This window comes from Chiloscyllium plagiosum, unplaced genomic scaffold (assembly GCF_037043375.1).
Source record: "Chiloscyllium plagiosum isolate Xiang-an unplaced genomic scaffold, Cpla_swu_hap1 HiC_scaffold_10, whole genome shotgun sequence".
NCBI classification, from domain to species: Eukaryota; Metazoa; Chordata; class Chondrichthyes; order Orectolobiformes; family Hemiscylliidae; genus Chiloscyllium; species Chiloscyllium plagiosum.
In genome coordinates, this window is record NW_028270148.1 from 32,576,899 (window position 1) to 32,594,345 (window position 17,447).

The window sequence follows — 17,447 nt, forward strand, 5'->3', positions numbered from 1 at the left end:
CTGTTAGTATCAGTGCTGTATTCGTAGTTGGTAACTGGGATGTGTTTTGTGGGGACTTAGCAAATTCTTTTCCTCATATTTTTAATCAGCTGTTCAGATGTGTTATGACACAGCTCTGGAGCAGATGGGACTTAAAATTTGGCTCATTTTGGTTGGATTGGTGAACATGTAGGATGCGAGTGCAGATGTTCTGACGTCTTAATGGTTCAATGTTACTATGGGACAACCTATTCCTGACTCCTATGCCCAGTGTTTTTGTTTTGATATATGTGCTTCTAGTAGATGGATGTAAAGGTGCATCAAAAATCATGTATGCATTTTCATTTACTGCATCTGGCAGAATCCGTTTGAGCCTGCTGAGTACAGCTAATGCTTTGTTGCTAGGCAACAGGTTAAGTATGCATATAGCGAAGTTGGAACGAGAAATTGATGATACCATTCGTCATTTTATCACCCTTCAGGGCCTCCATTCCTGAAGGCCTGAAAATTCAAGCAGCAGAATAAGTGCAGTCTAATGTGGTCGCCTCGTTTCTGAAATACGCTGGGATCTGTGCAGATTCTACAAGGCAAGTTGTGTTTCAGTCCCATTTCAAGCTGGCTTTTTCACTGCAGGTGAATGCTGATGAATAACATCTGTGATGGCCCCCATCTGCAGTATCCATCATTAATACCTATTTGAGGTAAGAATAGTCCTAATGTGCCAGTTTTTAAAAACTGGAACAGGAACAAAAATAGGAACTTGAGCTGATGTGGAATATGAATGCTCATTCTTCTGTTTCAAAATTACCTACAACTTGTGTTAAAACTGCAGTTTCAAACGTTTGTATATCAGCACAGGTAGCAGTTATTACCCATTTATTGTTGCCTTGAAAATATAATGGACTGTTACCTTTTTGAATTGCTGCAGTCTAAACTGTTATCGAGTACTAGTACTAGAAACAGATCCTTTTGTCCAACTAGTCCATGCTGACCATGCTCCCAAATTAAACTCCTCCCACATGCTGCGTTTAACCCATTTCCCTCCAAACCTATCCTATTCACGTACTTTTCCAAATGTCTTTTAAATGTAACTATCTGTGTCCATCACCTCAGCAGTTCATTCCACACACAAATCACTCTGTTTAAAACAAAAAAAATTACCCCTTAGTCCTTTTGAAGTCATTTTTCTCTCACCTTAAAAATATGCTCCCACCCTTGGAGAAAGACCCTTTCTATTAATGATTTTTAAATCTCTATAAGGACACCCCTCAACCTCTTATGGTCCAGTGAAAGAAGTCCCAATCTATCCAACCTCTCCTTTAACTCAAACCCTCCAGTTCCAACAATGACCTTGTATATCTTTCCAATTTCCAAATTAATTATATCCTTCATATAGCAGGGTGACCATAACTGTGCACAATACTCCACAAGAGGCTTTCCCAATATCCTGTACAACCTCAACATGATGTCTCAACTCCTACTGAATGGTCTGAGCAATGAAGGCAAGCATGTTCAACTCTGCCTTAACCACCCTGTCTACCTATGATGCAAATTTCAAAGATTAATATACCTGAAACCCTCAGTCTCTGTGCTACAACACTATCCAGGACCCTATTGTTAATTGTATAAGTCCTACCCATGTTTGTTTTACCAAAATGCAATACCTCACCTTTTATCTAAATTAAAGTAATTCTGTCACTCTTCGGCCCATTGACCCAGTTGATTAAGATCTCTTTTGTAATCTTTTAAGAATCTGCTTTACTGTTGACTATAGCACCAATTTTGATGTCATCTGCAAATTTATTTACCACACTTCCTCTATTCTTACCTAAATGACAGACAAAAGTGGATCCAGTACTGATCCCTGTGGGACAGCATTTGTCACAGGCCTCCGATCGGAGAAACAACTCCATCACCACCCTGTCTCCAATCGTCAAACCAATTTTGATTCCAACTGCTAAGCCCACCTTTAATTCCACGTGATCCAATTTTCCTAATTAGTCTAATCAGAACTGTGTCCAAGGGTTACTGACATCCATGTAAACAAGAACTTATCTTATAAATGTATCTTTGAAACAAGTTGGCTTTATGCACTGCTTCTGAACGTCAAAAATAATCACCCACGTCGCTGAGAGTGTGGTATCAGTATTCAACATGTTTTTTTAGAACTCCTCGATAGCTCTTAGCCGCTACTATTATTGATGCCAAATTATTTGTAGATTTCAACAACTGAATTCAGATTTTATAAAAATTCATTCAGATGTCAACTTGTCGGGATTGGCCAGAGTTTATTGCTCACCTCTAATTATAGAGGTATAGAGATATACAGCACGAAAACACACCCTTCGGTCCAACTCATCCATGCTGACTAGATATCCTAAATAAATCTAGTCCCATTTGCCAGCGTTTGGCCCAAGGCCCTCTAAACCCTTCGTACTCATATACCCATCCAGATGCCTTTTAAAGGTTGCAACCCTCCAACCTTGGTATCAACCTTGCAAATCTTTTCTGAACTTTTCCAAGTTTGGCAGCATTCTTCCGACAGCAGGGAGACCAGAGATGATGGTGGTGGTGAGTTGTTGACTTGAACTGTTGCAGCTCATTGGAAGAAGAACATCCACAGTGATGATAAGGAAGTTGACATGATGGGATTTCTGGTTATTTCAGACTGCTGAATCATTAATCCAGTATATTACCTGAATGTAACTATGCCCCAAAATTGCGGTTTTTGTATTTTTGAGTGAAAAATCATTTTTCCTGATAAGTGTAAAACTCTTTACCAGGAGATGCTTTGGTGAGACCACATCTCTCTAATTGTGTGCCGTTTTGGTTTCCTACCTAAGAGACAATGCACTTGCCATGGAATGGAGCTCTCCAGGTTTATAGTGGGAATGACAGGGCTATCTTAAGAGGAGATGTTGGTTTCATTTGGCCTGTATTCACTAGAGGTTTGAAGGATGGGAAGGGTTCTCATTGCAACATACAAAACTTTTAACTGTCCTGGACTGCTCAGATGCAATGAGGATGTTTTCCTTATCTGGGGATTCTAGAATCAGGGGACACAGTCTCAGGTACAGAGTAGACATTTGGGACTAAAATTTCTTCAGAGTAGTGAACCTATTGACTGAATTCATTGAAAAAAGTGAATATTTTGCATTTTAAAGGCATCACAGGATATGGGGAGTAAACAGGAATCTAGCATTGAGGTTGATGATCAGACATGATCTGATTGAATGGTTGAGCAGGCTCATAGGACCAAACAGTTTGCTCTAGTTTCTATGCTTGTTAATCAGTGTACATGCAGTTTGAAAGAGAGAAGACAAAATCAGATGTAATGGTGTTACAGTTAAATAAAGGTAATTACGAGGGCATGAGAGAGGAACTGACGAAAATCGACTGGAAGCAGAGCCTAACAGGGAAGACAGTAGAGCAAAAATGACAGGAGTTTGTAGGTATAATTGAGGACACTGTACAGAGGTTCATCCCCAAGAAAAGAAAGATTATCCGGGGAGGGATTAGACAGCCATGGCTGACAAAGAAAGTCAAGAAATGTATCAAAGAGAAGGAGAGATCCTATAAAGTGGCCAAGAACACTGGGAAATCAGAAGATTGGGAAGGCTACAAAAACAAACAGGATAACAAAGAGAAATAAGGAAGGAGAGGATCAAATATGAAGGTAGGCTAGCCAGTAATATTAGAAATGACAGTAAAAGTTTCTTTCAATACATAAGAAACAAAGGACAGGCAAAAGTAGACATTGGGCCACTTCAAACTGATGCTGGAAGGCTAGTGATGGGAGATAAGGAAATGGCTGGAGAACTTAATAAGTACTTTGCGTAAGTCTTCACAGTGGAAGACATGAGTAATATCCCAACAATTAAAGGGAGTCAGGGGGCTGAGTTGAGTATGGTTGCCATTACAAAAGAGATAGTGCTAGAAAAGCTAAAAGGTCTTAAAATTGACAAATCTTCTGGCCCCGAAGGGCTACATCCTAGAGTTCTGAGGGAGGTGGCTGAAGAAATAGCGGAGGCATTGGTTGAGATCTTTCAAAAGTCACTGGAGTCAGGGAAAGTCCCGGATGATTGGAAGATCGCTGTTGTAACCCCCTTGTTCAAGAAAGGATCAAGACAAAAGATGGAAAATTATAGGCCAATTATCCTAACCTCGGTTGTTGGTAAAATTCTAGAATCCATCATTAAGGATGAAGTTTCTAAATTCTTGGAAGAGCAGGTTCGGATTAGAACAAGTCAACATGGATTTAGTAAGGGGAGGTTGTGCCTGAAAAACCTGTTAGAATTCTTTGAAGTGGTGACAAGTAGGTTAGACCAGGGAAACCCAGTGGATGTGGTCTATCTAGACTTCCACAAGGCCTTTGATAAGGTGCCACACGGGAGGTTGCTGAATAAGGTGAGGGCCCATGGTGTTTGAGGTGAGCTACTGGCATGGATTGAGGATTGGCTGTCTGACAGAAGGCAGAGAGTTGGGATAAAAGGTTCTTTTTCGGAATGGCAGCCGGTGACAAGCGGTGTCCCGCAGGGTTCAGTGTTGGTGCCGCAGCTGTTCACGTTATATATTAATGATCTAGATGAAGGGACTGGTGGCATTCTAGCGAAGTTTGCCGATGATACGAAGTTAGATGGGCAGGCAGGTAGTACTGAGGAAGTGGGGAGGCTGCAGAAGGATCTAGACAGTTTGGGAGAGTGGTCCAGGAAATGGCTGATGGAATTCAATGTGAGCAAATGTGAGGTCTTGCACTTTGGAAAAAAGAATACAAGCATCGACTATCTAACGGTGAGAAAATTCATAAAGCCAAAGTACAAAGGGATTTGGGAGTGCTAGTCAAGGATTCTCTAAAGGGAAACATGCAGGTTGAATCCGTGATTAAGAAAGCGAATGCAATGTTGTCATTTATCTCGAGGGTTGGAATATAAAAGCACCGTTGTGCTACTGAGCCTTTATAAAGCTCTGGTTAGGCCCCATTTGGATTACTGTGTCCAGTTTTGGTCCCCACACCTCAGAAGGGACATACTGGCACTGGAGCGTGTCCAGCGGAGATTCACACGGATGATCCTCGGAATGGCAGGTCTAACATATGAGGAACTACTGAGGATCCTGGGATTGTATTCATTGGAGTTTAGAAGGTTAAGGGGAGATCTAACAGAAACTTACAAGCTAATACATGGCTTGGAAAGGGTGGACGCGAGGAGACTAGGACCCGTGGGCACAGCCTTAGAATTAGAGGGGGTAAATTCAGAACAGAAATGTGGAGACATTTCTTCAGCCAGAGAGTGGTGGGCCTGTGCAATTCATTGCCGTGGAGGGCAGTGGAGGCCGGGACGCTAAATGGCTTCAAGGCCATGATTGATAAATTCTTGATGTCACAAGGAATTAAGGGCTACAGGGAGAATGCTGGTAAGTGGAGTTGAAATGCCCATCAGTCGTGATTAAATGGCAGAGTGGACTCGATGGGCTGAATGGCCTTACTTCCACTCCTATGTCTTATGGTCTTATGACACAGCTCATCTTGCTGGCAGATAGGCTACTGTTTAGTCCATTTTGAAATTACGGGGATGGGTCACAAGTTGCACCATGGTTTATACATGTGGTTTCAGAAAAGGGCCTCGATTTGATACTTTGCTGTGGTAGATCCTCCGCATTGCTCGGCAGCAGCTGACATTGCATGCAGATATGCATTGTGTGTAGCTGCTGGTGGAAATGTGACAATTTTGAGCTCTTCTCTACACCAGACATCCTCAGTGGGGATATGCAGTAGAAGATTTCAAGGATCCTGCCAAAAGGTACTGTGAAATGTACAGAAGGAAGAGATTGTCTGGAACATAGACCAATCAGATTTTGGTATTTGTGCAAAGAGCTAAGATGCCTTGCTAATGAAAGATGTTATGGTTATAATCCTTAAGCAAATCTGAACAGGAGTCTCTGTATACATGCAGGTTTTGGTTTTGGTTTAAATGTTCGAAAAAAACACCATGGACATTTGGGGTGGAGGCCAAAAAGGTAAGCTGAGCATCAGTTCCTTGGAATTTAGAATGTTAAGGAACTATTTGAAGTTTAAGGCATTAATGAGAATAGGACAAGAAAAAACAGTTCTATTTGTGCTCATTGGGGAGTGGCGAACTATAAAGCATGGTTAATACTAGACACTACGTTCAGATGATTCCTAATTTCACTCAGAATAGTGGAAGCTTGGAATTATTGGAAACTGCTTAATTCTTGATTAATTATTTCAAATCTGAGATTTATTTTGTTAACCTAACGTTGAAGAATGTGAGACTAATGTGAGTTAAGGGCCCATGATCTAATTAAATGGCTGAACAGATTGTAAAGAGTAATATGGCCTTTACCTCTTGTAGTATGCGTGAGAGTCTTGAGCAGTAGTGAGAAGTAGTGATTTGAAGCCTTATTTTCTGTTTATCAATGATATGTGGTGTACATCACAGCACAATTCCTTGTATTTTTGCACTTTTTTTCGTTTTGCCACAGTACTTTATTCCAAGCACCTACCCGGTGACATGAAGTGTCAGTCTACTGTGCCTATGGAAATTGGAATTGTGTTCAGCACCTTATTTCTATCAACATAAATGCTTTAAAAAAAGTTTGCTTAAGGGAGAAATTAGTTGTAAAGTGCAAGATAACCATACAGTGAGGAGAAAAGAGAGATGTCCGTCTTGGAAATTGAAAAACTAGGAGGATAATAGTCAAGTGATGTCAAAATTGCATTTGTGTAACTCATTTCTATACTTTTTGTGGGCTCTGTGGATCTTTTATAATTTATGAAGAAAAGTTTTAAAAAATTACTTTTAAGTGTGTCTACAATCAAATTGCCATAGTCCTATTGGACCGCAGGGCTGTGCTGTCATTCAAGAGAGGTGGCTGGTGTTGATTTAACTTGAAAGTCATCACTCCTAAAGTGAGGGGAAAGCTTAAGGGGAGAATCCTTCATGGTAACTTCAATTGCTGTGGGAATCTAACCTATGCTATTAATATGTAATGCAAACCAGCCGAGTGAACTAATTTCAGGGTAACTGAGACTGACAGCGCTTGGACAGAGTGTAGTGAAGTCTCTGGAAGAAAAATGAAATAAATGGCCAAGATGATTATTTTGGAAATGTTTTTGGGTATAAATCTAAACTGGTATGTTATTCATATTAATCCAGGTAACTTGGCTTTGCTTCTCCTTTTTTGCATGGTTAGTAAGCTGGTCAAATGTACACTTGTGTTTCACTGGTGCTGTTGTAACAGGAGCAAGTGATCAAGGGAATTTTCATGTGATCAAAGTTTGTGTGTCAATAGTTTCACATATCACTCTTCCATAAAATGGTAGGTAGACTCATTTGGAGTATAGGAGAAAGGGAGAACTGCAGATGCTGGAGATCAGAGTCGAGAGTGTGGTGCTGGAAAAGCAAAGCAGATCAGGCAGCATCTGAGGAGCAGGAGTCCGAAACATCAATTCTTCTGCTCCTCGGATGCTGCCTGACCTGCTGTGCTTTTCCAGCACTGCACTCTTGCATTTGGAGTATAGTCAGCCTTCACATTTGCTCCCTCTCCCCTTCATCCCCCCCCCCCCGCCTTGCATTTCTGTATGAACCATTGACCTCTAGTTCCAATGATCAAACCAACCTAGTGTGGTGTTTCTTAAAGAGGACTGTAAGGTGTGGATCAAAACTATTTCTAAGTGTGTTCATGTTTCACCTTTTCAGTGCATATTTTCAATCAACATAAGAAATTGGAGCAGAAGGTCATTTGGCCTTTTCAGCCTGCCTAGCCATTCAATATGATAATCACTGATGATCTAAATTGGTACCCTATTCCTACTTTCTCCTTTTTGATCCCCTTAGCCCTAAGAACTATATCTAACTCTATCTTGAAAACCTTCAATGTTTTGACCTCCATTGCATTCTGTAGCAGGCATTTCCTAGGTTCATCATTCTCTGGCTGAAGAAATTTCTCCTCCACTCTCAAATAGTCTATCCTGTCCCTGTAATTCCTTGTTCTGGACTGTCTCTTGTCATCAGGACTGTCATGCATGTATTCTGCATAGTCCTCTCATAGAATTTTAAGTTTCTAAGATCAGCACCCCAGTTTTTCAAATCTTCAGTGAATATAGTCCTATAGTCCTAACCAATCCAATCTCTCTCCATATGACAGTTCTGTTTTCCCAGGAATCAGTCTAGTAAATCTTCACTGCACTCTCTAGGTAGCTGGAATATCTTTTCTCACATAGAGACCAGAATTACCCACAGTACTTCCAGATGTAATCTCATTAAGGCTTTGTGCAATTGCAGGAAGAAATCTCTGCTCTGTCCATGAAACCTTTTACTATGAAGGCTAGTCCATCATTTGCCACCTTCACTGCCTTTTGCATCTGGGTGCTTTCAGTGATTGGTATGAGGATACCCAGGTCTCCTTGCACCTCCCGTTTCCCAATCTTTCTAATCATATAATCTGCCTTCCTGCTTTTGCTAGTAACTGCGCAACTGTTTCATAGTGGTGCTGACTGTGGGACTCACTTCTCAGACTGCTTCACTGTGAGTTTAAAAAAAATGCAAATTGCTGGAGAAACTCAGGAGGACTGGCAACATCTATGGAGAGAAAGCAAAGTTAACTATTCCATTTCAAAAATATACTTTATTCATAAGTCTTTATTTACATAATCACTATAGCACTTCGATTCTGTACAATCTTTTCATATGTAGAACAAACAAAACCAAGGCATTTCTTTCTTATGCAAGACTATACTTACATATGTCTGAAACACCAGGAGGGCCCAATAACTGAACAGACCCACAGTTAACTTTGGTGGAAAGTCCTTAGCTCGTGATCTTTATCCTTAGCAGCAGCTGCCCCAATCTTTAGTCCCTCCCACAGCACATAGTCCTGGACCTTGGAATGTGCCAGACTGCAAAACTCATTTGAGGTTAACTCCTTTAACTGGAAGACCAATAGGTCCTGGACAGACCAAAGAATGTTTTTGACCGAGTTGATATCCTCCAGGCACAGCTGATGTTCCAAGGAACAGACCGTAGAGCACAGAGTCCTGTGTCATGGATCTGCTCAGGATGAACCTTGACAAGAGCCACTGCATCTCTCCTTTGGACTTTGTTTACAAAGGCACCTTCCAGAATGAGCAGTATGACAGTTTATCCTATTAGGTGGCCATCAAGGTGAGGATGGCATTAAAAACATCTCAACCCCCCACCCCCACCCAAAATCCAGAGTTTTGTACATGATGTCATTGTGGACACGGCCCATCTTAGACCTCCAGATGAAGTGGATGGTCGCTTGGGTGACTCTAACAGTGTGCAGATTCTGGGAATGGGCCAGACCTGCGCCATGTACAACGACAACGCAAAAACCTCATACCTCATGACCAGGTTTTTAACACATAATGAAGAGGGAGCGGTGCTTCCAAAAGCCCAGTTTCTGCCTTGTCTGATTATATACTCCTCCTGCACTTTTGCGCATGCCCCAGCCCCTCTTAACCATATTTCCAGTACCTTCAGGTAACCTGTCCTGATGGTGAAGGAGATAAAGGATCGATTAACCTAGTTCCTAAAGAACATGGCCTCACTCTTGATTTATCTGGCACCTGAAGTGGTCACAGTTGCGCATGGGTCTGTGCACTGACAGTGGAACTGAGCAAAAAATGGTGACTTCCTCCATGTATAGGGAGGCTTTGACCTGCAGGACTCCGCTGCCTGGAACAGTTACCGCCCTTGGGCTTGTATCCTTCCTAAAGGACTGGGGGGGGGGGGGGGGGGGAGAGAAAGGGTCTATAATGCACAACAATGCAGGAGAGAGTGGGCAGCCCTGCCTGACTCCTGAGCTGACTGGGAAGCCATCTGATTCCTTCCCATTGATCGACACTGCATTACCCATGTTGATGGCACTCAGTTGAATGCATTTGTGGACTCCCTCCCCAAAGCCTATTTTGGAAAGCATGTCCCATGTGTAGGTATGTGATAGCCTGTCAAAGACCACCACCTGGTCCAGGCTGATGAGGCAGGGGTCCACCTCCATGTCCTGCATATAGTCCAGTGACCCATCAGTATCACATTTACCAACCTGGTACACTGCAGTGCTGTTTTGGGACATTTTACCCACATTGGACTGTGATGCTGTCTATGGAGCACTCTTCTCACAGTGCTTCTTTGCGATCCTGCTACAAGATTGTTGCCTTCAAGAGAAAGAACATCAGTTTCTTGATGTTGAAAGCACTTGCATGTTTGAGGTAAATTTCTTTTAAGATTTTGCCAAGCTCTCAGATTTTTGATTAAACTTAACTGAGCTGCACTACAGCTTGCCCTCAAGTTTATTGTCACAGGATAATAACTGGTTAAAATAAGGGCATGTTTGTGTTCTGTTTAAAATTTGCAGACTTACAGAACTCCATATTTGCCTTTGTGAAAAGGGTGAGGGTTATTTGCCTTTTGACCATTGGGATGCTTTACTGTGTTAAAAGCATGTATGTCCTTAATGTGATTTTTCTATGTATTTTCAAAAATTGGATTCTCTAAATGACTTACTGGATTAATTTACCGATGCAATGCATTTGTCACTGATCAAAGGATTCCCAGGTCTCCGCTCAGGTTGCTGATTTTTGCCTTGGTGTCCCTAGCAAGAAGGCAGACCAGACACTTCCTGTTCCCAATGGCAATCTTTGTCAGAAAAGTTCTGTGAATCATCATCTTTTGTTATTGCCAATCAAAAGCTTGCATTCTGGTTAGTGGCAGATGGAGTTTAATTCCAATAAATGTGAGGTGCTGCACTTTGGGAAAGCAAATCTTAGCAAGGACTTATACACTTAATGGTAAGGTCCTAGGGAGTGTTGCTGAACAAAGAGACCTTGGAGTGCAGGTTCATAGCTCCTTGCAAGTGAAGTCGCAGGTAGATAGGATAGTGAAGAAGGCGTTTGGTATGCTTTCCTTTATCAGTCAGCGTACTGAGTACAGGAGTTGGGAGGTGATGTTGCGGCTGTGCAGGACATTGGTTAGGCCACTGTTAGAATATTGCGTGCAATTCTGGTCTCCTTCCTATCAGAAAGATGTTGTGAAACTTGAAAGGGTTCAGAAAAGATTTACAAGGATGTTGCCAGGGTTAGAGGATTTGAGCTATAGGGAGAGGCTGAATACGCTGGGGCTGTTTTCCCTGGAGTGTCAGAGGCTGAGGGGTGACCTTAGAGGTTTACAAAATTGAGGGGCATGGATAGGATAAAGAGGCAAAGACTTTTCCCTGGGGTCGGGTAGTCCAGAACTAGAGGGTATAGGTTTAGGGTGAGAGGGGAAAGATATAAAAGAGACCTAAGGGGTAACTTTTTCACGCAGAGGGTGGTACGTGTATGGAATGAGCTGCCAGAGGATGTGGTGGAGGCTAGTACAATTGCAACATTTAAGAGGCATTTGGATGGATATATGAATAGGAAGGGTTTGGAGGGATATGGGCCAGGTGCTGGCAGGTGGGATGAGATTGGATTGGGACATCTTGTCGGCATGGACGGGTTGGACAGAAGGGTCTGTTTCCATGCTGTACATCTCTATGACTCTGTGACTATATGCCCATTTTCAAACTTGGTAATTGCAGAAGGCCCAAATACACTCAGTAAAATTGTGCAGATATTTGGGAACATAACAGAACATCATTTTGTTGGATATAACTCTCTGGAATTTAAGTGGAGCAGTGGTGCTTTCAGCAGGCTAATGTTTTGTGAGTGTTAGCTTTAAGTTAATGAGAGAGCTCCAAATATAGGAATGGCAGACTTTGGCTTTTTGATTTAAGTAACTTTGTTATAAATTGCTTTTCTAAAACGTTGTCTTCTGGATACTAATTTTTAAAATTCTAAATTCATGATCATTAATGTTTATTACCTCTATCATTTCAAGCACAGACTGTAAAAGTATTATGTAGATACTCTGAGATACTTGAAAATATTTGAAAAATCTTTGCATTTATGTCATGCCTTTAATGAAACAAAATGTCTCAACTTTTACATCTGCAAATACTTGCTGGATATCATTTAACTATGGTTGATATTTTTGATTTATTGCTATCTATTCCAGTGCTCTCCAGGCCAACCACTTATATTTTACCCACCATAAACCTGAATTCAACCAAAGTTTTGCTGTCTGTAACATTTTTTGAACCAAATTCCATTCACCTATCACCCTTATGAGAATTGTCCTGCTACAAGCTTTTTTTATATGCTTTGAAATGTTTCATTACAATAAAAGTGCTACATTAATGCAAGTTTTTTTCAAAGATTTTGCTAGATATTGTGGAGGTCTTGGTGCAAGATAAATGAAACTTTTGTGGATTAATGCATTCAAAATTCTATAGCCATGATATGGTGCACTTGAATTCCAGAGGGGCATACCATGCACTCAGGATTTTCTTCCAATCTTGGACAAATCTCTCCTGTCTGACATCCTCACTATGCCCTCCCCACCAAGTTTTACCTCAATTCATCAGTACTCCTTTATTGTCCTTTACAGGTAATTGTTTTGAATCCTCCTTGAATAAATGTACAGCTTTCCTCCTGCTATCTCAAAATGTTTTCCAAAAGCCTTTCCAAAGCATCCAGTAAGATCCTTTCTAAAACCTGCCTTGAGTCATATTATTAGGCGGAAGTGGATACTGCAGATGCTGGAAATCAGAGTCAAGATTAGAGTGGTGCTGGAGAAGCACAGCAGGTCAGGCAGCATCCAAGGAGCAGGGAAATTGATGTTTCGGGCAAAAGCCCTTCTCCAGCACCACTCTAATCTGGAGTCATAATATTGGTCAGTCCCCCCCTCCCACTTAACATTTTCATGTTATACAGCATTGTTAGTTTTTAGTTATCTCTGAAGTACAGTGGAACTTGTTCTAACATATTTAGCAGCAATGTACATTGGCATAATACATTCATTACAAAGTCCCAAAAGAACCACTTTAAAGTAAAAATTAAGCTTTCTATTCTTCCTGCCTCCTTTTCTCCCCTTTTCTTAAAAATGTGTTGTGAACATGCACAATAGACCTCAAACATAGTACCTTTGCAAAAGTTGGTTAAAAATATGATTGTATCTAGTCGGGATTAATGATGATTGAGATGATTTGCTGTTAAGTGAATTACCTAGCAGCTGAAATCCTTGTTAAGTATCGTGTGATGGAACGTTACTGGTCAAGAATCAATTGCTGTTTGTGATATTGGATTGTATTTGTCAACTCAGAATGCTGCAGCATGATAGGAGTTCATGCTAGTCTTTTTGAAAAAGTATTCAGTACCATTCTCTGACTCTTTTCCCATGGCCCTGCAATTTATTTCCATTCACATAGTTTGCTAGAACAAAAACAGAAGTTGCTGGCAAAGCTCAGCAGGTCTGGCAGCGTCTGTGAAGAAAAATCAGTTAACTTTTCAGGTTCGGTAACCCTTCCTAAGAACTGCTCAGAACTCTGATATTTCTTCACAGATGCTGGCAGATTGGCTGAGCTTTTTCAGCAGCTTCTGTTCCTGTTCCTGATTTACAGCATCCGCAGTTGTTTTGGTTTTTGTCACATATTTTTCTAATTCGCTAAAGCTACCATCAAATTAGTTTCCTTTTCAGGCTGCGCATTTCAAATTTTTAATTCATGTGTTGAAAGTTACTTGTTACTTTTGGTTCTTTTAGTAGTTAACTTTAAATTTGTACCATCTGGCTTTGAGCAATGAGCCATTGGAAACCATTGTTTCTTAGTTAGACTTAGACTTAGTTAGCAAACCCCGTTATTGTTTCAAACACTTCTATCAAACTTTAGTCATCTCTGTATAAAGAACAACCCTTTTTTTGCAGTTGTAATCCCTCATACTTGGAACCATTTTATTACATCTTTGTCTTCAAAGTCTTCATGACCTTCCTAAAGGGTAATGCCTAGAATTAGGCATACTGTTCCATTTAAGGCCAAATATTTAAATATAAATTTTTGTTGAAGGTGTTATTGGGTTTTTAAGGGGTTCTTAGAATAATTGCTCAGGAGGCAATAGTTTTGCTGAATTGATATCAAACAGATTGACTTTTTGTATGGTGCAAAGACCCTTGAAGGGCTTAAAACCCATTCTTATATGATTTGTGTAAGACTCAATTTTTTTTTTCCTTTTCGATCTTAGATGAGGATGTCCCTGCAGACATGATTGCAGAAGAATCAGGACCTGGTGCACAAAACAGCCCATACCAGCTGCGGAGAAAGTCACTACTGTCTAAACGAACAGCCTACCCTACAAAGAATAACATGGAGGTGAATCACTTAATCGCAGATTTAGGAAAATGTTTTTTTTGTCTTCTCTACCACTGCAAAAAAAAACTTGTATTTATTCATGTTTTGTCTACGCAAGTACAGCCAGTGCAGTGACTGTATTAAAAGTTGCTATTTTGATATATTGGCCAGAAAGAAGTTCTTGTAGGGTGAGGTGGACATTGTCTCTCATTTATAGTATATTGTTTAATTTTGTGAGAGAATTAATGGAGGTTTACAGAAATGTGTTAGATATTGATTCATACAGACTTTATTTTGAGCTCTGCTTGAAATCCATGTGGGACATGTGGTGAAATTGACCCAGCAGGAAGCCAGTTGCCTGCAAAAAATGAAACCTGCATATCACTCATTAGAATTTGCCCACCTGCATTGAACTGAGAAGTTTGAATAAGAGCTACTCCTCCAGTTGCGGAGCATGTCCATTAGGTGCGCCCAAGTTGGGGAAGAGCAGTTGCTATTGAGGAATCTGGGGGAAGGTTGGTGAAATCAGTGGCAGGAAATAGGAGGGGGGGAAACCAATGGCTGCAAAGGTGAAATCGGTTGGGGGAGGCTAGTGGCTGCAAAGGTTGTGTAGTGGGGAGAAATGTGTAACTGCGAAGAGTTAGTAGATAAATGTGATTCTAAATTGGGCATGAGGTATTAGGAGAGAAGTGAGTGACTATGAAGGTGAGAGGGAGGGTTGCTGCTCAGAGCAATCTATTAGCAAAGGAATGCTTAACTAACTGTAAGTTAGGAAATCCCAAAGTCACAGTAACAAATTCGTTGAAAATTTGCTTTTTATGCAGTGTCAATTATTGAAAAAATACATTTGCTGACTTACAGCTGTTGTCTTGTGCCAGTTTAAATTTTGTGGGACCTGAGAAATTTAAGCTGGTGTTGTGGCTGTATGTTGAATGGAAAGTGGATCAACATTGATATTGGTGATTTCTTCTAAAAGTTCTGAGAGTCAAAATAGCCCATATGTCAATATAAATACAGGAAATAATGTTATAATATAATTGCATCTCTTGCCTAATAGAGTTAGTGAGAATGAAGAATCTCCCACCAGAAAAGAAATTATTTTGACCTTTTTGGCAAGTATTACGTTCTGTTGCTATGCAAATAATCAAATTCTTCAATTTTTGCAGCATAGTTAAGGAGTAATGATCAAAGTTAAGGAGTAAAACTCTTAATGAATCACATTGAAAGTATATAATTTTGTAGAGTAGGCTTGACCTTTATAAAGTTAAGTGCCTTGAAAATAACACTACAAAAACTTTAAATTGAATCTTAACCAGTTTTTAAAAAATCCCAAGTTTAGAATGTGCATATTTTGGAATGATACCAGCTATTTACTTGGAAGGTGTAATTTCAGCTTGCAAAATATTTATTCAAATCTTTCATTTATAGCGCTGCACTAAAATCTTCCAGTCCACTGGATTAGAATCCTCCATTGTTGATTTTCTTTGATGCTGTGATATCACGGTTGTGGTATCTAAGCAAATCAAGGGTTAAGGGCTTCGGTAGTAAGCCCAAATTTGTTGTGATCATCGTGTGGTAGAGCACGCTGAACTGGCCAGAGGATTTGCTCTTGTGCTCTTCTGTTCTGGAATGACAATTGTCTGCTGGGGGACTGAGGATTATGTATGTAATACTTGAGTAACTGCAGCACCATATTTCATGACATGATTTTCAGAATCTTGAATCCTTATTGCAAATGTGTTCTAGTGAATTGAGGTAACTTAACTGTTCTGCTTAGGCTATAAGCTGAGGGTGGCACGGTGGCTTAATGCCAGGTGTTAGGTTCCCTTCATGAGATTCTTACACACTTGATTCAACTGCAGTATACCAACTTCTGTGAACAGCCACGATTTATTTTGGCAAGTACAAGCTTTTGGAGAGTCTCAGCACTTTTGCGATGCTTCTGGAGTATGTCAAGCAAGGCTCACTGAATAAGGGAACAGTCCTCCCTTTATATAGGGTTATACAGTCAGTGATGCATGCCAGGCACAACCCCCGCCACTTCCCCCATAGTCACATGCCACCCAAAAACAATGTAAAATGATAAGATTATTCCTTAAAGCGGTGTGTGATTTAGGTTACTCCTTAAAGCGGTGTGTGATTTAGGTTACTCCTTAAAGCGGTGTGTGATTCAGGTTACTCCTTAAAGCGGTGTGTGATTCAGGTTACTCCTTAAACTACAGCATTCACAGACTATGATTAGATTAGATATCCTGCCTGTATAACAGAAAAATATAGCATTCAATTTCTTTCATGTCAGCAGAACAAATTAATCCTTTAACATCTCACAGGAACCCCAGTTCGATATCACCCTCATGCGACTTTCTACATGGCATTTGTATATTTTCCCTGTGTCTGTGTGTACTACCTCCAGGTGCGTGTCTCAGTACAAAACTGCAGGTTAGGTGGATCTGCCATGCTGAATTGCCTGTAGTGTTGAAGGATGTGCAGGCTAGGTGGATTAGCAATGGGAAATGTAAAGTCACAGGGACAGGGTAGGGGTATGAATTTGGGAGGAATGCACTTCGGAGGTCAATGTGAACTCTATGGGCGGAATGGCCTACTTCCACACTGTAGGGATTCTATAATTCTATGATTTTTAAATGTTTAACTTTTGTAATCGCTTTGTTAGATGTTGCAATGGTCCAGCCATATGAATAAAGAGATGTTTAATCTTTCTAAGTCATGATTTGGAGATGCCGGTGTTGGACTGGGGTGCACAAAGTTTGAAAATTATAAAACACCAGGTTATAGTCCAACAGGTTTAATCGGAAGCACTAGCTTTCGGAGCGCCGCTCCATCATCAGGTGGTTGTGCTTCCAGTTAAACCTGGTGAACTATAACCTGGTGTTGTGATTTTTAAATCTTTCTAAGGGTATCTAAAATTTGACAGACTGGACTAATTTGTCTATTTTAGGCATTGGTTATATCTCTGTATGAAATTCATTTGTTTTCTTGTGGTTTCCTGAATTTTCGTTTTAATTGACTCATTATTTAAACTGTTCTTTGCTGTGTAATCCAGTGTAGTTGTGGGCACTTATTCTTCAGTGAGGCTCTTAATGCTTTGGAGAGGGTGCAGCAATTATTTGGTATAATAACAAGGATGAAGGATTTCTGTAATATGAAAAGACTGCCGAAGCTAAGACTGTTTTTAGAGCAGAGAAGGTTCTGAAGAAATTCAGTAGATG

At 40.6% G+C, this 17,447-nt stretch overlaps 1 protein-coding gene across 2 annotated transcripts in view; it reads left to right on the forward strand.

Moving 5' to 3' along the window:
* Window positions 1-17,447, forward strand: part of fbxo11b (F-box protein 11b) — a 154,505-nt gene that overhangs the window by 43,372 nt on the left and 93,686 nt on the right. Inside the window, exons 2-3 of one of the 2 annotated variants that reach the window (XM_043695620.2) lie at window positions 462-566; window positions 14,114-14,241. In XM_043695620.2, the coding sequence (XP_043551555.1) occupies window positions 14,134-14,241 (108 nt within the window). In that variant the 5' untranslated portion in view covers window positions 462-566; window positions 14,114-14,133. The remainder of the gene's footprint in view (window positions 1-461; window positions 567-14,113; window positions 14,242-17,447) is intronic. The other variant, XM_043695619.2, reaches the window with a different exon arrangement.